The 25,865-nt window shown below is 42.7% G+C and overlaps 1 protein-coding gene across 1 annotated transcript in view; it reads left to right on the forward strand.

Moving 5' to 3' along the window:
* Positions 1–25,865, forward strand: part of SIDL (SIDL trafficking protein particle complex subunit 10) — a 578,423-nt gene that overhangs the window by 418,111 nt on the left and 134,447 nt on the right. The window contains exons 16-17 of the mRNA XM_080275724.1: positions 12,929–13,058; positions 13,618–13,842. Of these exons, the coding sequence (XP_080131850.1) occupies positions 12,929–13,058; positions 13,618–13,842 (355 nt within the window). The remainder of the gene's footprint in view (positions 1–12,928; positions 13,059–13,617; positions 13,843–25,865) is intronic.

Here is a 25,865-nt window from a genome sequence, read left to right on the forward strand (position 1 = left end):
TTCATCCAATCTTGCCTGTGGAGCATATGCCGATATAATTGCAGCTATCCTTCTACTGAACAGAATTTTCACTACCAATATCCTGTCGCTTACTCTCATAACATTCTAACATATTCCACCCATTTCTCCTCAACCATCACACCAACAACTCCATATCCGTCTGTCCCCCCTTGCCAAAACAACTTATAGCAACAGTCCTTCCCAACAATCTTTCTGGCTAATCCACCCCTGTACCGGACTTCCTGCAAACATGCCACATCCACCCACCTCCTACTGAATGCCTCAACAACTTCCCCCGCTCTTCCCCTCAAACTTCCCACATTCCATTAACCTACCCTCATTCCCCTGGGTGATTTACTGTCCTCAGGCTTGCTTTGAAACTTTTTCTTGTGTTTTGTCATATCCAGTATCAATAAAGAGGGACAGATATACCACAGGCCCCACTCACTGCACAGTCCCAGGTCCAGGCAATGGATCCGGGACCCCTAGCCCACCAGATTACCAGTGGCTGTGGTAGTGGCCTCGGGGCACCCTGCCAGGACAGCTGCAGGGACACCCTCCAAGCGTGCCTTGGCACCGCATCTATCCTGCCATTATACACTCACTGATATATATATATATATATATATATATATATGTATACAGTATATATATATATATATATATTTATATATATATATATATATATATATATATATATATATATATATGTATACAGTATATATATATATATATATATATATATATATATATACTATATGTATATATATACGAGTATATATATTTGTGTGTGTGTATATATATATATATATATATATATAGGGCAAAGTCTGAGTCACAGAGACAATTACTTGATAACCTAAATCATGGGGAAAGGAAAAATATATTTAGGGTGGCAGGTCAGGTGAAGAGGGATAATCGGGATATCATAGGTGAGCAGTGTCTGAAGAATGATGAAGGAAGGGTAGTGGTGAACAGTGAGGATATTAAAGATGCATGGAGAGATCATTATAACCGGTTGTTGAATGAGGAGTTTGACTGGGACAGGGAAGGTTTGGAGCCAGCAGATCCAGTGTCCAGCCTTTGGCCTTTGATTGATACTGCTACTGTGAGTGAGGCAATAGGCAGGATGAGGGTGGGGAAGGCAGCAGGTGTGTCTGGGTTGACTGCCGAAATGTTGAAGGCCTCAGGCGATATAGGGGTGAGTTTAGTCACTGACCTGATAAATAGGATTATTTATGAGTGTGTTGTCCCAGATGATTGACTGAAGAGTGTAATTGTAAATGTGTATAAAGGGAAGGGTGATGCCCTGGAAAGAGGAAATTATAGAGGTATAAAGCTTTTAGATCAGATAATGAAGGTAATGGAGAGAGTTTTAGAAGGTATGATTGGAGAAAGAGTGAATATTGATGAGATGCAGTTTGGATTTATGCCAGGTAGGGGGACCACTGATGCCCTATTCTTCGACAGCTTCAGGAAAAATATATTGGTAGGAGAAGGGATCTTTATTTTGTTTTTGTTGCTTTGGAAAAGGACTTTGACAGAGTCCCTAGCGAGGTGGTGAAGTGGGCAATGAGAAAGCTTGGCTTGGAGGAGTGGCTGGTTAGGGTGGTTATGGCCATGTATGTGGGTGCTCACACCCAGGTGAGAGTGAATGGAGATTTGAGTGATGAGTTTTCCGTGAATGTTGGTGTGCATCAAGGGTCAGTCTTGAGTCCCATGTTGTTTATCATGGTACTTGAAGCCCTTTCACGTGACTTTAGAAACGGACTCCCGTGGGAGTTGTTGTATGCTGATGATTTGGTGTTGATTGCAGAGAATGAAAGGGAGGCGGAGGAAAGGTTTAGGAAGTGGAGAGATGGTTTGGGGCAAAAGGGTTTAAGGGTAAATGCAGATAAAACAAAAGTGATGATATCTAGGGTTGGTGGCGGTACTGTCAAAGACGAGGGAGAGTGGCCATGTGCAGTTTGCCACAAGGGCGTGGGAAGTAATTCCATCTTGTGCAGTGTTTGTGATAAATGGGTGCATAAGAGATGTAGTGGTATCAGAGGTAGACTGCGAGATAATGCTGATTTTATGTGCACGGCGTGCCGGGGTGAGCAGGTGGAGATTGTCAGACGTGAAAGGATTGAACTTGCTGGTGAATCTCTTGATTGTGTGGAAGAGTTTTGTTATTTGGGAGATATGTTGTGTGCTGGAGGTGGGGCTGGAGCTAGCTCAGTGGCTAGGGTGAGAAGTGGTTGGAAGAAGTTCAGGGAGCTCTTGCCTCTCCTAACATTGAGAGGGCTCTCCCTACATGCTAAGGGGTCTTTGTATGCAGCATGTGTTAGGAGTGTAATGCTGCATGGCAGTGAGACCTGGGCAGTGAAGGAGGAAGATATTCGCCGGCTCAGACGTACAGAAATGACAATGATTAGGTGGATGTGCAGTGCGTCTCTGCGTCCAAGGCCTATAGGGGCTGGGTTTACAATGGAAGAGTTGAGAGGTAGGATGGGACTGGAGTGTATTGGTGTTGTGATGAGGAGAGGTAGATTGAGGTGGTTTGGACATGTGGAGAGGATGGGGGATGATAATTGGGTGAGGAAGGTGAGAAGTGTTAATATTTGGGGTGGGGTTATGAGGGGTAGACTGAGAAAGACATGGGACGAGGTCATTAAGTGTGACCTTAGGGTTAAGGGACTGAACAGGGAGGCTGCAATGGATCGTGCAGCGTGGAGAGCCGCCATTAGGTGACCAAGGCCGACACATGCAAGCATGTTGGAGCCTTTAAAAACGAAACGAGATATATATATACGAGTATATATGTGTGCATATGTATACTGTATATATATATTTACGAGTATATATGTGTGTGTCACAGAGTGTGCAGTGAGGTTGGATGGTGAGGATATGCAGAATGTGAGTGCATTCAAGTACTTGGGTAGTGTGATGAGTAAGGATGGAACTTTGGGGGATGAAGTACGTGAAAGGGTACAGCAGGGAAGGAAGGTTGTTGGTACACTGAAAGCAGTGATGAGAAATAGGGAGGTGAGTATGGAAGTTAAAAAGTCACTGCATGATGGTGTTGTGATCCCTACCCTGACGTATGGAAGCGAGGCGTGGATCTTGCAAGAGGGGAACAAGTCAAGAGTGAGAGCAGTGGAAATGAGTTACTTGAGAGGAGCATGTGGAGTGACGTGGAGGGACAGGTTGACGAATGAAGAAGTGAAGGAACGTTGTGGGGTGGATGTGGATGTGGTTGAGAAGATTAGGAGAAATACACTGAGGTGGTTTGGACATGTGGAGAGAATGGAGAATGAAAGACTGACTAAGAGGGTGTATGTAGGTGAGGTGGAGGGAGGGAGAGGGAGGGGTAGACCGAGGATGAGGTGGAGGGATGGAGTTGAGAGGTATATGAGGGAGGGGGGGGTGAGTAGGGGGGAGGGTAGTCAAATGGTGGGTGACAGAGTGACTTGGAGGCGTTTTGTCTGCGGCCACCCTTTGCGGGATTAGGGCGTCGGGCTATAGATAGATAGATAGATAGATATATATATATATATATATATATATATATATATATATATATATAATTAGTTATCTAAGAGGAGCCTGTGGAGTCACATGGAGAGACAGGCTGATGAATGAGGATATAAAGGAGCATTGTGGTGTGGATGTGGATGTGATAGGAAGCGTTATGAGGAACACACTGAGGTGATTTGGCCTTTTGGAGAGGATGGAGGGTGAGAGACTGACAAAGAGAGTGTATGTGAGTGAGCTGGAGGGGGGAAGAGGGAGGGGGAGGCCGAGGATGAGATGGGGGGATGGGGTGGAGAGGTACATGAGAGAGGGGGGGTGTGAGTTGGGAGCGGTGCAGTGAAATGGCGGGGTACAGGGCGACGTGGAGGCGATTTGTTTGTGGCCACCCCAAACGGGATTGAGGCATCTGGCAATAGATATATATATATATATATATATATATGAGCCTCTGTGGTACAGTGGTAGGGTGTGCGTTTTGTACACGGGTGGACCAGGGTTCGCACCCCGCTAGGGTAATAAACTTTGGGAGTGTTCTCCCGGCCACGTACTGCATTGACGGACACAAGAGGTGCTGTGGTTGAACCAGTGTCGCTTACTGTAAAGTATGCTTGCACCCAGTCGGCTTGCGCGGGCCGATTACACTTGGTTCACAGACTACACACACATCCAAAGCCACTCCAACACTACAATTACACTTACAAGCACTTCTAACCCTACATACAATCTCTACCAGACAGCTTAAGCCACTTGGTAGAGATACATTGGCTGTATCGTCCCGACTTCGGTTGGGATAGGCAGGTCCTGCAATGGATACTCAAACAGCCGATGATGATGATGATGATATATATATATATATATATATATATATATATATATATATATATATATATATATATATATATATATGCTGTATCCAGTGTGTGTATATAAAATTATATATATAATATATATACCGATATATATATATATATATATATATATATATATATATATATATATATCAGCAGCAGCAGCAGCAGCTGTTTGAGTATCCACTGCAGGACCGGCCTACCTCGACCAAAGTCAGGATGATACAGCCAATGTATCTCTACCAAGTGGCTTAGGCTGTCTAGTAGAGATTGTATGTAGGATGAGAAGTGCTTGTTAGTGTAATTGTTGTGTTGGAGTGGCTTTGGATATGTGTGTAGTCTGTGAACCAAATGTAATCGGCCCACGCGAGCCAACTGGGTGCAAGCATACTTTATAGTAAGCGACACTAGTTCAACCACAGCGCCCCTGGTGTCCGCCAATGCCACGTACTGTATTGGCGGACACCAAGGGTGCTGTGGTTGAACCAATGTTGCTTACTATAAAGTGTGCTTGCACCCAGTCGGCTTGCATGAGCCGATTACACTTGGTTCACAGAATACACACACATCCAAAGCCACTCCAACACTACAGTTACACTAACAAGCACCTCTCACCCTACATACAATCTCTACTAGACAGCCTAAGCCACTTGGTAGAGATACATTGGCTGTATCGTCCCAACTTCGGTCGAGATAGGCCAGTCCTGCAGTGGATACTCAAACGGCTGATGATGATGATGGCGATGGTGATATATATATATATATGTGTGTGTGTGTGTTTGTGTGTGTGTGTATATACAGTGCTTGTCAGAAGTATCGAGCGCCTATGTCAGGGCGTGCAATACTTTTGGTAAAAAAAAATCACCCTTTTTTGGTACTAAAAATTGAACCAGATATTTGGGTCGCTAACATGATGTCACGGCAGCTTGAGGCCTTACTGTGCGCTGGTTGGCTCCCTCCTCAGTTGCCTACAGGCTGCGTGAGAGAGAGGAACTCCGCCGCTCCTCCCTCTCCTTGCGCCATTTTTTACCTAGTGTCCTGATGTGTTTTGGCTTTTGCCACTTTGTTATGGCCCCTACCCGTGAACTTTCGAGTGAAATCATATCACAGATCATTGCTCTAAAGGAGGCAGGCCACCCCACGAAGGAAATTAGTGATTTGGTTGGTGTGGCTCAATTGACAGTGCGGAGATGGTGTGCCCATTTTCGAGTTGAAAATAGTGGTGATGTTCCTAGAAAGAAACTGCGGTCTGGTAGGCCCAGGATAACTTCCCCGAGGTCTGTTAATGTGTTAAAACGTGCGGTGGAGTCTAATCCTCGTGTGAGTGCAAGGAAAATTAAGGAGAGCAACCCGGAAGTGTTTGGTAAGGTTTCAGTGCGCACAGTCTCTCAAAGAGTCCATGAACTTGGTTTCACAAGTCACAGGCCTGTGAGAAAGCCTCTTCTTACACTTTACCAGCGACTTCGTAGGCTTGCCTTTGCTAACAAGTACCTTAACTGGGAAGAGGACCAGTGGTTGTCAGTGTTGTGGTCTGATGAGGCAACGTTTAGTGTTACCTGTAATCGAGGAGTGCGCGTGTACCGGCAGAAAGGTAGTGACCCGCTTGACCCCCGGTTCGTGGAGAGCACAGTTAAACACCCTGATTCACTTATGGTATGGGGTTGTTTCTCTGGGAAAGGTTTGGGGAAGCTTGTTGTGCTTCCCAAGAACTGCAGAGTGAATCAGGACGTTTACCTGAAGCTTTTTTGTGATCATTTACCGAGTCCTTCGAGCTCACAGGTGCACGAGTGTTTCAGCAGGATGGTGCACCTGCTCATAAAGCCAAATCGGTCACCAACTGGCTTCGTGACTGCAAAGTCTCCTTCATGAATGACTGGCCAGGTAATAGCCCAGACCTCAACCCGATAGAAAACCTCTGGTACCTCGTAAAGAAGAATCTCCAAGGGAAGAACGTGAGCTCTCTGGCTAAGCTGGAAGCAGCCATTCGCGACTCCTGGGCAAAAATACCACTCCAGCACCTGAAGAACCTCGCCATTTCACTTCCATGACATCTCAGGTCCGTGAAGAAGCATAAAGGATACCCTGCCAAGCATTAAAGGTAAATATAATGCATTATTACATGTTTTTTCAATGTTGAAAGGTTTGTTTCATAGGAGGGATGCAGGGCGATCGAAACTTCTGACGAGCACTGGATATATGTATATATATATGTGTGTGTGTGTGTGTATGTGTATGTGTGTGTGTGTGTGTGTGTGTGTGTGTGTGTGTGTATATACTGTATATGTATATCTGTCTATCTATCTATCTATATACAGCGCTGTACCTCACCTGAGGCTGCCAACCCTATCGTCTTAGACAAACTCTGAACATACCATATGGTATGGTGAATGGCCGACCAAAGTTGTCAGTTAATGAGTATAACAAGTTCTATAATAACAATTCGATATTTCATTTGGTTTAGATTATGCATAATTTTACTCATTCATCATAGTTTCATAAAAGATGGTCATCTTATTCTTATGTAATAGTCTATCTGTCTATCTACTGCCAGATGCCATAATCCCATAAGGGGTTGCCATTTGCCTTTGAGTTAGTTGTTTTACGGGGAGGGGCACTAACCCTCCACCAACCCACTTGTTGACATGTAGGGAGCACATATGGTTTGGTTATATGGTTACCACCCAGTGTTGTAAATGGTTTCTTGGCTTTCAGGAAACCGTTTGGCTTGTCACTCAATGTAAAGCCACCTTTAAAGGAAAGAAAAGCAATAAGAAGTGACAGGAAAGATGGGAGAAATAGGAAGAGTGGAGGGTAGGCACAGAAAAAGAATGATAAATGCTAAGGAAGGAGTAGGCAGCACTACATCAAGTGAGTGGATGATGGTCGCCACCACCTACGAAAAATAAAAGCGGGACACGAATGATAATTTGCAAAAAAGCGGGACATTTTAATCGCAATTAAATAAGTGTGACAGACTTTAAAAAAGCGGGACTGTCTCGCCTAAAAGCGGGACTCTGGTCACCTTATGTATGGCTTACTAATATTCTGTTTTCTTTTGTCTGTTTTTATGCAGTGTGTGTTGTGCACTGACCTTAGATCTGGAGTTAATACTAAAGAGCTAGTGCAGGAGAGAACAAGATGGAGAAGTGCTATCATCAAATGTATATGGCCAGTGTTCTATGGAAAACAGATGTAAAACTGAAAGTGAACTGATGATGAAGAAAAGTATAGCAAAAATCATACTGACCCCACCAGAATGTGACCCGAATTCACTGGAGCAATATAAAAGTTTGCCAATGCAAGATTGTGCAAGCAGAGTGAGAGAATAGTTCTGGACAAATGTGAAAGTGTGTATGGAAAAGTTTGAAAGGCATGAGAAAGGGTTTTTGATTGGAAATATGAATGGAAAAGTAGGGAATGTGGAGGTGGATGGAGTAGTTGGTGAGTGGGGTGTGCCTGCAAAGATAGATGAGGATGGCAGTGCTTTAATAGACATTTGTCCTGGGAGGGGGTTGGTGATAGCCAATTCCCTCTTCAGGCACAAAATGATCGACAGGTATACATGGCGAGTGTAGAGAAGGGTGGTTGGTGAAATGAGTGAACGGAGGGCAATGATTGATTATGTATGTGTGGATGACAGGATGAAAAGGTGTGTAATGGATGCAAGAGTTAATAGAGATTGGGGGAGTGAACTCTCTGACCACCACATGGTGGTGATCAGAATCAGTGTCCAAACAAAATGGAGAAATAGTAGAATTTAAGGACAGGAGGAAGTAGCTCATACAAGGAGGGGGGAAAGGTTACAAGAGGATGAAAAAAGGGTAGAATATAAGAGAGAAGTGGAGGAACGATCGGGTAAATATGGATTGGAGCAGATGGGGGACATGGAAGGTGTGTACTAGATATTCACAGAAGAAATATGTTCAGCATTTGAGGTGGTGTGTGGAGAGAAGACGAAAGGGGATGCAGGGAACAGCATGGTGGAATGAAGAGGTGAGAGAGGCTGTGGCACAAAAGAAGAAAGCATATAATGAGTGGATGAGAAACGGGGGCGTGGAAGAAGTTGAGAGACGGAAGAGAGAGTTGTATGTAGAGAGGAGGAGAGAGGTGAAACGATTAGTAAGAGAGAGTAAGAAGAGAGTGGATGAGGAATTTGGAAGGAATTTGAGTGTAAAGTGGAGGGAATGTAAGAAAATGTTCTAGAAAGAGGTAAAGAGAGTTAGACAGGGTGCCAATGAAGTTAGTTGGGGAGTGGTAGATTACTAGTGGAGAAGGGAGAAAAAGTGAGCAGATGGAGAGAACACTTTAATGAATTGTTGAACATAGAGAATGAATTTAATGTGAGTTTAAGTGGCTGGGGAATGGCTGGGAGATGGAGGAATGTGAGAAGAGAGGAAGAAATCAGTAGGATAGCAGTTGTGGAAGCTGTGAAGAAAGTTAAAATGGGGAAAGTCCCAGGAATTGATGGAGTGTATGGTGAAATGCTAAAGCATGGGGGCGAGTTAGTAGTAGAATGGATGTGGAAGATGTGCAGATTGGCCTGGGAGGAAGGTAGAGTCCCGGAGGATTGGAAGTCAGGTATAATTATTCCCTTGTACAATGGAAAAGGGGAAAAAGAAGTATATGGTAATCATAGGGGCATTTGTCTTCTTAATGTAATAGGAAAAGTATATGGTAGGATACTTATTGACAGAGTTAGGGAAATAACAGAGGAATTAGCTGGAGAAGAACAGGGAGGCTTTAGGAAGGGAAGAGGTTGTGTAGATCAGATATTCATTCTTAGATCTTTAGTGGAAAAGTTTCTAGAGAAGGGAAAGAAGTTGTATGCGGCCTTCGTGGATTTGGAGAAAGCATATGACAGGGTGGGTAGACAAGGATTGTGGAAAGTATTAAGAATATATGGAGTAGATGGGAAGTTGCTGAATGCCATGAAGAGTGTATATGGGGGTGCTAAGGCTGTAGTGCGTATGGATAGTGAACTGAGTGAATTTTTCTCTTTGAAGGTTGGATTGAAGCAGGGATGTGTCATGTCTTCATGGTTGTTCAGTCCGTATATGGATGGGGTAATAAAAGAGATACAAGGTAGGGCAGTGGATGTTGGAGTGGCACTAGTGAGAGGGCAGTGTTTGGAAACTCCCTGCACTGTTGTTTGCAGATGATACTGTGTTGTTATGTGAAGACGAAGAGGAGCAGCAAGTCTTGGTGGATGAGTTTGGGAGAGTATGTAAGAAACGGAATCTGAAGGTGAATGCAGGGAAGAGTAAAGTTATGGTCTTCGAGAGAGGTGATGTCTGTGAATGTACGGTGAGGTTGGACGAGGAGGAAATGGAAAATGTGAATGCGTTTAAGTACTTGGGGAGTGTGATGAGTAATGATGAAAGTTTAGAGGGTGAAGTGCTTGAAAGGGTACAACAAGGAAGAAAGGTTGCTGGTTCCTTGAAAACAGTGATAAGAAACAGGGAAGTGAGCATTGAAGTGAAAAAGTTACTACATGATAGTATTGTGATACTGTATGAAAGTGAAGCTTGGACCTTGTTGGAGGGACAGAAGTCAAGAGTGAGAGGTGTGGAAGTGAGTTATTTGAGAGGAGCATAGGGAGTCACACGGAGAGACTGACTGACAAATGAGGATGTAAAGGAGCGTTGTGGTGTGGATGTGGATGTGATAGGAAGCGTTAGGAGATACACGTTGAGGTGGCTTGGTCATGTGGAGAGGATGGAGAGTGAGAGACTGATGAGGAGAGTGTATGTGATTGAGTTGAGGAAGAGGGAGGCCAAGGATGAGATGGAGGGATGGAGTGGAGAGGTGTATGAGAGAGGAGAGTGTGAGCTGGGAGCAGGGCAATGAAATTGCGGTGGACAGGAGGACATAGAGGCGATTTTTTTGTGGACACCCCTTACGGGATTAAGACATCTGATAATAGATAGATAGAGAGACATTTTTGTTCGTCCCACTTCTTTGTTTTCTCATTAATTTCTTTTTTCTCTATTCTGCTTAACTCCACCTGTTTTATATTTATCTATCTATCTATTGCCAGACGCCTTAATCCCGTTTGGGGTGGCCACAAAGAAATCACCTCCAAGTCGCCCTGTCCCCCGCCATTTCACTGCCCTGCTCCCAACTCACACCCCCCTCTCTCATATACCTCTCCACCCCATCCCTCCATCTCATCCTCGGCCTCCCCCTTCCTCTTCCCCTCTCCACCTCACTCACATACACTCTCTTCATCAGTCTTTCACCCTCCATCCTCTCCACATGGCCAAACCACCTCAGTGTGTTCCTCATAATGCTTCCTATCACATCCACGCCACAATGCTCCCTTATGTCCTCATTCGTCAGCCTGTCTCTCCATGTGACTCCACAGGCTCCTCTTAAATAACTCATTTCCACTACTCTCACTCTTGACTTGTGTCCTTCCAACAACGTCCAAGCTTCACTTCCATACGTTAGAGCTGGTATCACAATACTGTCATGTAGTAACTTTTTCACTTCCATGCTCACTTCCCTGTTTCTTATCACTGCTTTCAAAGAACCAGCAACCTTTCTTCCCTGCTGTACCCTTTCAAGCACTTCACCCGCCAAACCTCCATCCTTACTCATCACACTACCCAAATACTTAAACGTACTCACACCAACCTCGCTGCACATTCACTGACTTCACCTCTCTCAAAGACCATCACTTTACTCTTCCCTACATTCACCTTTAGATTCCGTTTCTTACACACACTCCCAAACTCATCCACCAAGCCTTGCAGCTCCCTTTCGTCTTCACTCAAGAACACAGTATAATCTGCAAACAACAGTACAGGGAGTTTCCAAACACTATCCTCTCTCACCAGGGCCACTCCAACATCCACTACCCTACCTTGTACCTCTTTTATTACCCCATCCATGTACAGATTGAACAACCATGGAGACATGACATATCCCTGTTTCAACCTAACTTTCAAAGAGAAAAATTCACTTAGTTCACCATCCACACGCATTGCAGCCTTCTCACCATCGTACATACTCTTCACAGCATTCAACAACTTCCCATCTACTCCATATATTCTTAACACTTTCCACAATCCTTGTCTCTCCACCCTGTCATATGCTTTCTCCAAATCCATGAAAGCCGCATACAACTTCTTTCCCTTCTCTAGAAACTTTTCCACTAAAGATCTAAGAATGAATGTCTGATCTACACAACGTCTTCCCTTTCTAGAGCCTCCCTGTTCTTCTCCGACTAATTTCTCTGTTCTTTCTCTAACTATGTCAATAAGTATCCTACCATACACTTTTCCTATTATATTAAGAAGACAGATGCCCCTATGATTACCACACACTTCTTTTTCCCCTTTTCCTTTGTACAAGGGAATAATTATACCTGACTTCCAATCCTCCGAGACTCTATCTTCCTCCCAGGCCAATCTGCACATCTTCCACATCCATTCTACTACTCTCTCTGCCCCATGCTTCAGCATTTCACCACACACTCCATCAATTCCTGGGGCTTTCCCCAATTTAACTTTCTTCATTGCTTCCACAACTTCTATCCTACTGATTTCTTCCTGTCTTCTCACCTCCCTCCTTCTCCCAGCCATTCCCCAGCCACTTATACTCGCATTACTTCCATCCTTTATGTTCAACAATTCCTTAAAGTGTTCTCTCCATCTGCTCACTTTTTCTCCCTTCTCCACTAGTAATCTACCATTTTTATCTTTCACTCCCCTGCTAACTTCACTTCCACTGTGTCTTACTCTTTTCGCCTCTTTCCAGAACATTTTCTTACAGTCCCTCCACTTTACACTCAAATTCCTTCCAAATTCCTCATCCACTCTCTTCTTACTCTCTCTTTCTTTCTACATATAACTCTCTCCTCCGCCTCTCAACTTCTTCCACGCCCCTATTTCTCATCCATTCATTGTATGCTTTCTTCTTTTGTGACACAGCCTGTCTCACCTCTTCAGTCCACCACGCTGTTTCTTGCACCCCCCTCCGTCTTCTCTTCCTTCCACACACCACATCACATGCTGCACATATTTCTTCTGTAAATATCCTACACACACCATCCACGTCTCCCATCTGCTCCAATTCATATTTGCCCAATCGTTCATCCACTTCTCTCTTATACTCTGCCTTTTTCTCATCCTCTTGTAACCTTTCCACTCTCCTTTATATAATTCATATATAGTGGTAGGTGGTGATGACCATCATCCAATCACTTGACGTAGTGCTGCCTACGTATTCCTTAGCTTTTATCATTCTTTTTCTGTGCCATCCCTTCACTCTTCCTATTTCTCCCATCTTTCCTGTCACTTCTTATTGCTTTTCTTTCCTTTACAGGTGGCTTTACATTGAGTGACAAGCCAAATAGTTTTCTGTAAGCCAAGAAACCATTTACAACGCTGGCTGGTAACCATATAACCAAACCATACTTGCTCCCTACGTGTCAACAAATGGGTTGGTGGAGGGTTAGTGCTCCTCCCCATAAAACAAATAACTCAAAGTCAAATTTCCACCCCGTACGTGGTTATGGCATCTGACAATAGATAGATAGATAGTTATTTGTTTTTGGCCAGGCGGCGAGACAGCCAGGGAGGGCTGTATAAAGTGGAGCGGAGTGTGACCAGACAGCACCTGCCCCACTGCCTCACTGCCTCATGTCTCACCCTTACCCCGGGACCCAACACTATCATTCTCACCACTAAGGTCAGGGATATGTTTGCTAATATGTAGAATGTTAGAAGCTGTAACAGATGGTAACCAAGCCAGACATTAGAATATGACAAGGGAGAATTTTGTTATATCTGCTGTTGGAATCCCTTTTCCATTCATTCTCTTGCCATTTGAAGTCATCATGTTCATGCACTAGCTAAACACTCATTATTGCACGTGTTCCTTCAAGTTAATTGATATTGGTATCATTATGGACAAACCATGTTGAGGTAAAGTAGTATCCAGAGCTGCCAACCAGACCTGATGTTTTTTAACCATCCTGTCACAATTAGACAGGGAAGAGAGGAGGTTTGTCTAGTTTCCCTGCCTTCACTGGGAGCAGGAGTGAATGCATGAGGTTTACAGTTGCAGGCATATATATACTGTATACTGGTTTCAGTTCACATCATTCCGATAAATACTGAGATGGTGAGGCTTTGCTAGACCTAATGATGCAATTGTCAAAGCTTAACAGACTTTTGTTCAGTGTAAAAATGGATTGATTTTTGTGTTATATTTGTACATTAAATATGATTATATTTCTCTTTTCCAGGTTGATAAACGAGGAAGATATGTGGGAGGTCAGGTGGTGGTGGAACTGGAAGGAGCAGTGGAAGTAGTGGCGGGACAGTGCAGTGTGGCTGGGGCTCCCCTCACGTTGGAGGTGGTCAGTGAAGGGCCCCGGGTGTTCCTGGGACGCAGAGACCGAGATCTGCTGGCTGGTATTACCCAGCCAATGGTTCTCACAGTCCATAGTGGCAGTGCTCATGTCACTGAGGTGTGTTTTCATTGAATACATTAATCCCTTATTCATCTGGACATGCAGTATCCAGACGTGCTTATTATTCTGATACGTGACCTTGGCTTTGTTAAACCATTATCCTAATTTACTTGGTATTATCTGGACATAAAAGTCCCTGAGACCTTCGGCTGGCCAGCCTGCATGTTAAAACATTCAGTATCATGGCCACTGGGCACAAGCCATGAGCGAGAAATAAGCTGTAACCCACTAGCAGAGTTAAAATGTCCATCCGCCCCTGTACAGAATGGTCAAAGTCACGTGCTGGTCCAGTCACTCCCAATGAACTTCCAGCACCCGAGTAATATGACTGTAACCCACAAGCTTGTCAAAATGTCTTTACGCATCCCCACCGAATGTCCAAAGTCGTGTGGCCTCCGGGCTAAGTCTTTCCCAACTGTCACCATGCATCTAACACAGGCCACAAACCACAAGAACATGTTCGGTGACAGTGGCCGTCGGCCTTTCTACTGGACATCCAAAGTCGCCCGGTCATCTGGAGTTTTGTTTCCAAATGGCCACTATATGTCTAACAGAGCGCAAACCACTATTAAATGTTCGGTAAAAGTGCCTGTCCACCTCATGACAGTGTCAAAATCCTGCCCATGGCCTCACTTCTGTCCGTCCTCCATTCCCACCTGGCTCCCTTCCCTCAGTCCACCCACTTCTTTGTGCTGATAGCACTGAGTTGTGAGTTTTTAAATTTGTTTGCAGTTTATTTGAATACTATTGGTTATATCAAAATTCCAAAGTGACCACGTGAAAGCTCATGAAATTCTACACCTAGACATGTGCTTAACTCTTGGAAGATGCTGGCAAAATTTTGCACCAGGATGGTGGGAAGTTATATGAAGGTAAGTTTTGCTCCTGAACACATTTTATTTTCACTTCATTTCTGTACTTTTACTCATCAATTTTCTGTGTTTTTATTAGCTTATCTTATAGTATAAACACTAGTGAAGATGATGGTATACCATTATCTATCTATCTATCTACTGGAAGACACCACAATCCCATAAGGGGTGGCCATTTGACTTTGGGGTATTTGTTTTACGGGGAGGGGCACTAACCCTCCACCAACCCACTTGTTGACACGTAGGGAGCACATATGGTTTGGTTATATGGTTACCACCAGCGTTGTAAATGGTTTCTTGGCTTACAGGAAACCATTTGGCTTGTCACTCGATGTAAAGCCACCTGTAAAGGAAAGAAAAGCAATAAGAAATGACAGGAATGATGGGAGAAATAGGAAGAGAGGAGGACAGGCACAGAAAAAGAATGATAAAGGCTAAGGAAGAAGTAGGCAGCTCTACATCAAGTGAGTGGATGATGGTCACCACCACCAACCACTCGACCAATTTAACCAATTTCTGGAGGCACATTTCGCCGAGGAATTTTTTTTGTGGCCCAGGAGCAGTTATCACTGGTGTCAGATAACTGATTTTCGAACAGTCTTGAGGTTTTTTATGGAGGTTTATTGCTTGTGCGTTGTTTTCTTGGTGTTTGGCATTAATATGGATAATCCTGTGTGTGTTTTGATGTCTAAATATGGTGGATTGACCTGAAAACTGCCAAAATTAGGATGGGTACTGTATATACAATAGAGTATAGGTAGGGTGTTTTTTGGTTTTCAATTTTTTTTTTTTTTTTTTTGATGGTTTTCTTGGCATTTAGTTTTATTTTGGATATTCCCATGTTTGTTTTGATGTCTGAATGTGGCAGATTGACCTGAAAACAGTGCAAAAATTAGGGAGGTATGGTACATATAGTAGTGTGTAGGTAGGACATTTTTTGGTTTTCATTTTTTTTCGTGGTTTTCATCGTGTTTAGCATTACTTTGGATATTTCTGTGTGTTTTGATGCCTAAATATGCCAGACTGACCAGAAAACACTGCCAAAGTAAGAAGAGGTACTGTACAAATGGTTAGGTATAGGTTGGAGGCTGGGTATAGGTAGGGTCTGGGTATAGTAGGGGGACACTATCCAGACATTGCCACTGCCCGGACATGCCTTTGGCTCCATTATGTCAGGTAATTGAGGGATTAATATATTCACATACATTACAATCCCAGGTATCCAGTATTCATATAACAAATTATCAGACAAGTGAGAAAATTCACGGGCGGATAAAATGTAAGTAAAAAGAGAAGTGTGAACCACTTTGAATGCCTGCCACACCTTGGGATTATCTTATATCATGTGAGACTTGGTGAAGTCAGATGAAGTGAGGTGAAATCTTTTCTGTTCGGAGTTGTTTCCTAGTTAATCCCCTTCACAGCCCTCTTCTCCCTCCCTCACTCCCCAACTGTAGTTTGGTCACCCTCTCCACAAATTACTTGTCTGCTTACTGCCGCCAGTCAGTAGACAAGCTCTCTCATTTTCGTGTTGGTGATTTCTACACTTTGTGATCCATAAAAAGAACTCTTGGAAGGATTTGATCTGGACCAGGTGATTTATAAGTTTGTAGCTTGTTGATTCTTCTTGCCACCTCCTCAAGTTTACATCCAAGGATGATGGAATCTTCACTCTCATGAGCCAGTACTTGTCTTACCATGTCATGGACATCATCTAACATGAAGACTGAAGCAAAATAGTTATTTAGAGTGTCGGCCATATCCAAGTTTGAGAAATGCATTACACCTGATTGATCCTAAGTGGTCCTGTACTACCATTGAAAGGTTTCCTACTGTTTACTTGACTGAAGAGCCCTTTAGAGTTCTCTCTGCATCGTGATGTTACCCTGAGATCATAATTTCATTTAGCCAATTTTGTCAAAGATTTCACTCTCCTGTATAGTCTTGGAGTCCAAATCATTCTGGTTCTGACTGCCTTCTTTAGCCCTCTTGTATGCAGTCTTTCTCTGTTGTTTTGCAGTATCTGTGTCATTGCTAAACCATTTTGGATGAACAGATCTTGACTTTGTAGACTTAGAAGTAATGAATGCAACCTGTCATACTGAAAATCACTTTAAATGGGCGATACAATACATTTACATTGCTGCCGTCTAGTCCAGCGCTCATGAAACTCTCTCTGCAGACTGCAAAATCAGCTTGATGAAAGTCTATTTTTCTTTTTCAAGGTCTACATCTTCTTTCACAACAAATATATATAGAGAACCAAATCAGGTCATGGTCACCACCTCCCCATAGTTCATCTACAGACAAATTGGAAACTTTTTCATCTTCTATAGTGAACACAAGATCCAGAATACTGGACTGTACTATTGCCTCTACATTAGCTGGTTCATTTATCCACAGGAACAAAAAAATTTCATCAGCAAAGTCTGCAAGATGCCAACCTTCTGCATCTGCTGTTCTGTTGTCCCAGTTTATATTACAGTCAGCATCACCAAGAATGATAGAAGTTTTACCACTAACTACTGTGCTCAAACATACATACATATTTTCATCCTTGTCAGATAGCTAATGTGGCAGTCTGTATACTGGAACTAACTTGTACCTATTGGTGGTTAGATGAAGGTCCTAATATCAAGTGAAGGTGAAGCCCTCGCAAGTCACTCATCTAGTAGTGGCATTTTCTCACATATGAGTAGCCCAACTTGGCCGAGCCCCACCCCGCCCAACCATAACTCTTTTGAGAAGCTTATATCTTAGCAACCACAGGACCGATCACTGCGTGTTTTGCACCATATGATACCCTAATTCTTTAAGAGTTGTTTTTGACAGGTTTCATCACACCCAGGCAGTGCACATGACATGTGATGCATCAAGCGTAGCATGTCGAAAATCTTCAAAAGAGGGCCTCAGGCCAGACAGTTTGCCATAAAGGCATGAAACTTGGTAGGCATCCCTGTGGTGTAAGGCGACATTTAAATGCATTTGGATTCGAATGGCCTCTCTCATACCTTGCTGACAAAAGAGTTTTAATGGTATTTCTAGGTCCGACCTAATTTACAGTCAACAGGATTTAATTTGTCACTGATGTACGTTAAAATCCCACCCCCTTCTTGTGTAGTACAGTCTTTATGAAACATTATTTAACTAGAAATTTCAAATTCTCCAACATAATCTCTGTGATGACTATGAATCAATGACCTTTTAACCCTTAGACTTATCAATGACGACCTGGGTCGTCATGCATTTGTCAACCTCTGACATCAATATGACGACTTTGCCCGTCATCCGATGTAAGCTCTAAAGAAATATTTAGGAAGTCGTCATTTTTGTTGGATGACGGGCAAAAGTGGGTGGAGCTAAGCCTGCCACAGCTGATGCGTGCGTGCTCACTTGGTTTGCTTGGCTTAGTGTGGTGTGAGGTTCCTCACAGGTAGGATATTCACCTTTTGACTTCCCGCCAAACACTTATGCTCCTTTTTCTCACGTATATATGTGGCGTTATTATTTAAGAAAATACAACAAATGATGCATTATTGGAAAGGAAATTTATTCTGCTACGTATGGAAGCAAAAAATATTATTACTTCTTGAATAGTTTTTTTGGGGCAAATATTTTTTTAAAGGAGTGTAACTCTTTAGCATGTCAGGTAACTTCTACTTTTTTTTTTTTTGCATTTTATTTTGTATATGTCTTTTTGAACAATGTATGACAGAGCAAAAGTCTTCAGCTTCAAAATGAGACCAAAGTGACCTTTCTATGATGAAGAGTAACTTTCCTATGAGCATCAGAAGTAAAATATCTCTACACGACTGTTCTGAAAGCTCTTGAGCAAGAGTTACACTCCACAGCCAGAATTTACGCTCACCCCTTTACGGGATAGGGTTAATAACCACGAAATTGGAATGTTCTGTAGCCATGACTTCATTGAGTTTAGGTAGTTTTCTATCTGTCCTAGCATTGAAGAAAACTATCTGAAAAAGATCCAGCCCTCTTTCTGGAATACCTTTGCTGTTCCCATTTCTTGGAGGCACTGGTGTGTTTGGAGGTAGTTCTTTCTCTCTTGTGCCAGTTTCTTGCCTGCCATCATAGAAATAATTCAGCAATTGTGGTTCCCCAACTTGAGGAGCTTGATTGCTTCTTTGGGGTTTGGTGTGTGCCAACTACTGTTAAATAGAGTCCTCCAGTGGGGCAGAGTCCTCGTTTGACAGAGAGGGCCCCCCCCCCCCCCTTTTTTCCCCCTTTTCGCTGGGTGTCTTCTAACTGTGGTGGAGAGCCTCCAGTATTTTGTGAGAAAGGGACTTTATCTTTCTGAGCTATCCCTTCCCCCCTCCCCCACCTCTTTTTTTCTTTTTAAGGAATCTGCTGGTATCTGCTGCATTTCTACTGGACTGTTAGCAACCACATCATTGCATGATCTCAGCTAGCTAAAGAGATGCTAATTAAGGAAATTACTTGAATGTATACCATCATGAAGGTAAAATTTTTGTTGCCCATAGATCTTGCAAAAGGGTTAAGAAATTTTACCCCTCAAACCTGGAATTTTTGCCTCGTACTTTGCTGATGACGTAATTACCAGTATACATCCTTGGCAAAGTGCCAGTTATCATGCCTTGGTCTGTCTTGAGCTGCATTTCATCAGCTAGAGTCATGGCATCACCTAAAGTCTATGTAGCACCAACTTCATTGTTCCAGAGGACGAGGTTGTTGCCACTAACCTGGGCATTTAATGCAGTCCTGTAGTGTATTATCAGGGAGAGTGTATCATTGCGTTGTGTTTGGGGAATTAACCGACCAGTGGCGGGCCCACCAGGGGAGGCTTGTAAACAAGAGAATGAATAAAGTGTGTGCTAACAGCATGGGTCTTTAATGACGCTTAGACTGATTAATAAGGCCCGGGACAGACAACAAATGGCGATGAGGATGGTTAAGACTTGCTGGTGAAGAAGAGAGTCAGGAGTGTCATGCAACATACGAGAAGACCACGGAAGAAGGACAAGAAGAAAAGACAAAACTCGGATGCCATGGCGAGTGTAGCCGTCCACGTTCCCCATGTTGAGAAGTTTTCATTGGAGGACACTTCTAATGTAGGACAGAGGTGGGAAAAGTGGAAGAAGTATTTTGATATATATATGCTAGCTAGTGGAATCACAGGTGATGCACAGAAAAGGGCTTTATTATTGCACTTAGCTGGCCCGGAGATGCTGGATATTTTTGAAACCCTGGAGGTTGTTGGAGCAACATTTAAGGATGAAGAGAAAGCTCTTGATACTTATTTTGTGAAGAAGAAAAATGTAGCATATGAGAGACATGTCTTCTGGCAAGCAGCACAGAATTCTGAAGAGTATAAGGACAGTTTTGTAACCACAAGACACAATGGCAGCTCATTGTGTCTTGTGAGTACCCAGCTGATCAGAAAGATGACATAATCCAAGATCAAGTCACTGAAAAGTGCAGGTCTCAGGAGTTGAGAGTTAGATTATTGAGGGAGAAAGACCTAATGTTGGAGAAAATTCAAGATATGGCAAGACTACACGAAGCAGCTGAAACTCAAGCAAAGCAGATAGAAAGTGATGCAGCAGTATCAGGTCCACATTCAGTCAACAGGATACACACACCAAGGAACAGGTCAAGAGAAAGAGGAGAAGACAAAAGACAAGGAACTGCCGGCAGAGGAAGGTCGGCAGGTCACACTTATCACACAGTGAAGACAGGATTGTGTTGGAGGTGTGGCAGGACTGGACATTATAATTATAACTGCACCATACCAAAAGGCAAGGAGTGCTACAAGTGTCACAAGAAGGGACATCTTGCGGCAGGATGCAAGAGTCGAAGCCACGAAGAGGGACCAGAAACAAGACTTCAAGAAAGAAGAGACAAAGGATACTCAGAAGGTGGTAAGGAGAACCCGGAGGTGCACAGAGGCCATGGAAGCTTCAAGGCAGGAAGAGGACACAAGAATCAAGCTAATTTTGTACGAGAGTGTGATGAAATAGATGAGTCTAATGGGAGTGAATGTGTATTTAATATGAGAGGTTTTGACAAACGATTTACCAGTGTTGAAATAAGGAATAAATGGAGTTCCTGTAGAACGTTTGGTTGATTCAGGTGCATCATGTAATATTGCAAGTGAGAAGACATTTCAGGACCTGGCAGTGGACTTCCAACCAAGTGACAAAAAGTTGTTTCCATATGGGGTGAGCACACCATTGGTGGTAAAAGGTGAATTTACAGCAGAGGTAAGGCATAACCATAACAAGATGGTTGCTGAATATGTTGTTGCAGGTAAGAGTGTATCTCTAATTGGAGCCAAAACTGCTATGAGGCTTGGGATACTGAAAGTTGATTTACAAGATGGTACATTAAATGTGTTGAGTAAGTCCAAGGGATTTGAATATTTGAAGCAAAAGTATGAATATTGTTTCGAGGGATTGGGTAAGCTCACTCAGTACCAGTTAAAACTTAACATTGATGAGACTGTTGAACCTGTGGTGTGACCAGTTAGAAGAGTACCATGTAATCTTAGACAAGATATTGAGAAAAAGCTGAAGGAATTGCAGGACGTTGACATTATTGAACCAGTAGAGGGACCAACGTCTTGTGTATCACCACCAGTAGCAGTCCTTAAGTCTGGGAATTTAAATGATATAAGATTGTGTCTAGGCATGAGGAGAGTTAATGACGCTATTTTGAGAACAAGACACCCTATACCTACTATTGATGAACTGTTACTGGACATGAATGGTGCTCAAATATTTTCAAAGTTGGACCTTAAGTGGGGATTTCACCAGACTGAGTTAACCTCTGAAATTAAAGACATAACTACATTTGTAACACACAAAGATTGTTTAGATACTAAGAGGTTAATGTTTGGCATTAGTTGTGCCCCAGAAGAGTACAAGAATATGCTACAGCCAGTACTACAAGGATGTGAGAGAGTAAAGGTAATAGCTGATGACATAATTGTGTATGGTTCAAATGAGAAGGAACACAGAGAAAGACTGGAGAAAGTGTTGAGTACTCTTTGCCACAGAAATTTGACTTTGAACCCTAAGAAATGTGAATTTGGCATGGATAAACTTGTGTTAATGGGTCGTGTATTATCTAAGAATGGCATTGGGCCAACTGAGACTAAAATTGAAGCAGTAAAAAGAGCAAGGCGACCAGAGAATGTTGCAAAAGTGAAAAGTTTCTTAGGACTAGTGGGTTACTGTGTTAGATATATTGATAACCTAGTTACTAGAGAAGAACCTTTAAGGATGCTAACATGCACAAACCAACCTTGGGTATGGAGTAAGGAACAAAAAAAATGCTTTTAATGACAAAGAAACAGTTAACTTGTGCAAAGACAGTGGCTTACTCTGATGTCAAAGCAAGGACTCAGGTTATTGAAGATGCCAGGCCAGTTGATTTAGGTACAATTTTATCTCGACAACAAACTGATGGATGTTTTAAGCCTGTAATGTATGCTAGTAGATCATTATCAGATGTGGAAAGGAGATATTCTCAGACAGAAAAGGAAGCTTTAGCAGTAGTCTGGGCATGTGAAAGGTTCAGGTTGTACCTATATGAACTGGAATTTGAAATGGTGACAGATCACAAACCTTTAGAGTGCATCTATTCTTCTAAGTCTAAACCACTACCCTTGAGGATTGAGAGATGGGCACTAAGATTGCAACCATATAAATTTAAAGTAAAGTATCAACCAGGAAAGTCTAATGCTGCTGATGCACTGTCTAGACTACCTCTAAAGGATGTACCTAGGAGTAATGTTGCTGAAGATTATGTGTATGCTATAGCTAAACATGCAGCACCAGTGGCCATGACTACCAGGGATATTGAACTAGAATCTGCTGTTGATGACACATGGTGTGCAGTGAGAAAGGCTTTGAGAACAGGTGATTGGGATTATATACCTAAATTTAAGCATGTACACCAGGAACTGTCCAGTATAGGAAAATTAGTCCTTAGAAGGAGAAGGATCTGTATCCCAGAGAAACTTCAAAAACAGGTGTTGAGTTTGGCACATGAGGGTTATCAAGGTATTGTGAAATGTAAACAAAGACTCAGAAAAATGGTGTGGTGGCCAGGAATGGACTCAGACATGGAGAATTTTGTTAAATCTTGCAAATCTTGTCAACTCATGACTGTAGACACAAAACCAGAGCCATTACAACCGACTGTACTATCTGATAGACTATGGCAACAGATAGGAATTGATTATGTGGGCCATTCCCAGGAGATGAGAATGTGTTATTAGGTGTAGATTACTATTCTAGATGGGTTGAGGTTCAGATTTTACATGCTACTTCATCTGCAAAGAATGTTGAAACATTAGACAACTGGTTCATTAAGCATGGTGTACCTGATGTAATTGCAAGTGACAATGGGCCCCAGTTTAGAAGTGAGGAATTTATGCATTATGTACAAAGTCTTGGTATAAACCATAGAAAAATCACACCATATTCACCTCAATCTGATGGTGAAGTTAAGTGGCAGAACAAAACACTGTTAAAGGCATTATGAGTAGCTCATTCAGAAGGAAAGGATTGGAAAAAAGAACTGAACAATAATGGATGTAGAAAAGGATGACATCGTTGTGTTAAAGCTAGGTAAAGAAAACAAGTTGTCTACAAAGTATGCTCCATCACCATACGAAGTAGGAAAAAAAAAATGGGAACAGTGTACAAATTGAAGGAAGTGATGGAAGTCAGAAAAGAAGAAATGTGGTACACCTAAAAAATGAAGTTTGAGGATGGAGAGGAAAAAATACAGTTTTGGGAAAGAGGAAGGTATAAGGCTATGGAGGAGGATATAGACATGTGTGAGGATCTTGATAATAGCCAGACTGAGATACAGGGTGATCAGGACAAAGTAAATTCTGACCAGCAGACGGTGCAAAAGCACAGACCAAAGAACAAGTGCAGAAACCAGTTAGATTTAAGGATTATATCATGTAACCATTAATCTTGAGATACTAATATGAGTCCTAAGTTTTAGGGAGTATTCTGTCATACATATGGGTACCAGTCATGGTTGTATAAAAGAAAATACTTCTATTTTGAAATACCACTGTATTGTGATTTTTTAGGTGATGTTAGAATACGATACAAAACAGGCAGTTATGTTTTATGAGATGATCATGTTTATGAGTTACAGTGAGAATCTTCGTAGCTGTAGTCTACAAGGAAAGGAGGGATGTACTGTATTATCAGTGAGAGTGTATCACTGCGTTGTGTTTGGGGAACTAACCGACCAATGGCAGGCGTGCCGGGGGGGGCTTGTAAACAAGAGAATGAATAAAGTGTGTGCTAAGAGCAGGAGTCTTTAACCCCTTCGCCACGAGGGTGACTAATCTTGCATAATACCGTGTACGAGGCTCCCCCCTCCTCCTTGTTCCCCCACGCTACTTTTCCAGGGAAAAGCTGCTGCCTTGCAAAAATAGCTATGGTGTTTTGTATGTTTGTGTATATGTTTGTATGTGAGTATACGCCTATGTGTGTAAGGTTAAATCTGTTACTGGTTGTGCTCGTTATAAAAATAATATACTGTAAATCAAAAAATATTTTTGAGTAGGTTTATAAAAATTACAGTGCAGTGAAAGAAAATATATATATATATACAAATTAATTCAATGTACTTACCTATTAGAAATGCTTCCTCTGAACTCAGATCTAGGCCCACATTTTCTTGGCCTTCATGCCCCTGCTTGGCCCAGGCTGTGGCGTATCCTGGCTGTGCCACTAACAGTACTGTACAACCTACTTCGGGTTCAGTACATGTAAACGCGGGGCAATTTCATTATTCCCATGGAAACAAAAGGCTGATAAAAGTGTACTTATTACTTTCTGAAACTGGACGCCAAAAAATGCTGTTTATTTTACCCCTTTTCTGTGGGTGTTCACTGGAAAATTTATTTGTCTTCAGATTTGTCCACTCACATATTTGCTTCACCACATCTGCATCAAAAAGTAGCTTGAAAGAGTCCAAAGGCAACACGATTTCAGATTTGCTGATCGCTGGGTTCAGCCCGAAAAACTCGGTCGTAAAAATTCAGGCAGCGGTTGGGACGTGTGTCAGCAAATATGTCGCTTATCAACTGCCAGCCACCTTTGATTTCTTTTTCATGAATACCATCAAATTCATCACTCTCAAGTTCTTCACTCGACCAGTCATCAATATCTGAGTCTTGAGCCAACAGCTGATAGTCCTCATCACTCGAGGAATCGCGAGATTTGTCAAGAATACGCTGTGATTCGGCAGAATTCACTATGGAGGGAACGACAATACACTCTCCTATGACACACAGTGAAGACTGATCCTGGTGGCATGCAGAGCTGCTGTCCAACATGCCATCAGTCACGTGCCCTCCTATATATATTGGGAAAGGCTGAAAAAAAAAGTGGGTGGAGCTTATTTTATCCTCAGTAACATATATGAGCCAATATGTAAGGCCCTAGCACAATAAACTAAACCCTCTGCTGTCTCCTTTGGTGGCATTGATATATGACAACACAGAGGTGTCGTAGTGTGCGCGCACTGGAGGGTTATGATGACGTATAAGCATCATCGTGGCAAAGGGGTTAATGACGCCTAGACTGATTAATAAGGCCTGGGACAGACACAACAAGTCCTCTTTTCCTTTATCCAGATTTTCCGTACTCCTTTGGCAGCTTTCACTGTTTTAGCACCCACAAAGGCCCTATCCCTCCTCTTATCCCAGTGGGACCTGCCAAGGTGAGATTCCTTTCCTTGAACTAGAGAACTACCAGTCAGGAATGGCTGGGTTTCCTTGGCATCAACCAGACAGAATCTGCTCATGTTACATTTGTTCTCTCTCTTATCTTTCACTGCCTGTTTCTTCTGAGTATTTTTTTTTTTTTTTTTTTTTTGGGGGGAGTACACTCACCATCCACTCACTTGATGTAATGCTGCTCTCAGGTGTCTGCCCTTTCCTTTTTTCCTTCCTTCTTTCTATCCTTCCTCCTCTGGCTTTCTTTCCTTCATTCTTTTCTCTTCCTTCTGTTTACTGGTTACTCTACACTGAATGACAAGCCAAATGGTTTCCTGTACACCTGGAGGCCATTTACTCCGCTGAGTGGTAACCATATAACCAAATTATGGCGCCTGGTGGTTTAGTGGGCAGTT

Source organism: Coenobita brevimanus, chromosome 62 (assembly GCF_032717465.1).
Source record: "Coenobita brevimanus isolate Jiangsu-jjx chromosome 62, ASM3271746v2, whole genome shotgun sequence".
Lineage (NCBI taxonomy): Eukaryota > Metazoa > Arthropoda > Malacostraca > Decapoda > Coenobitidae > Coenobita > Coenobita brevimanus.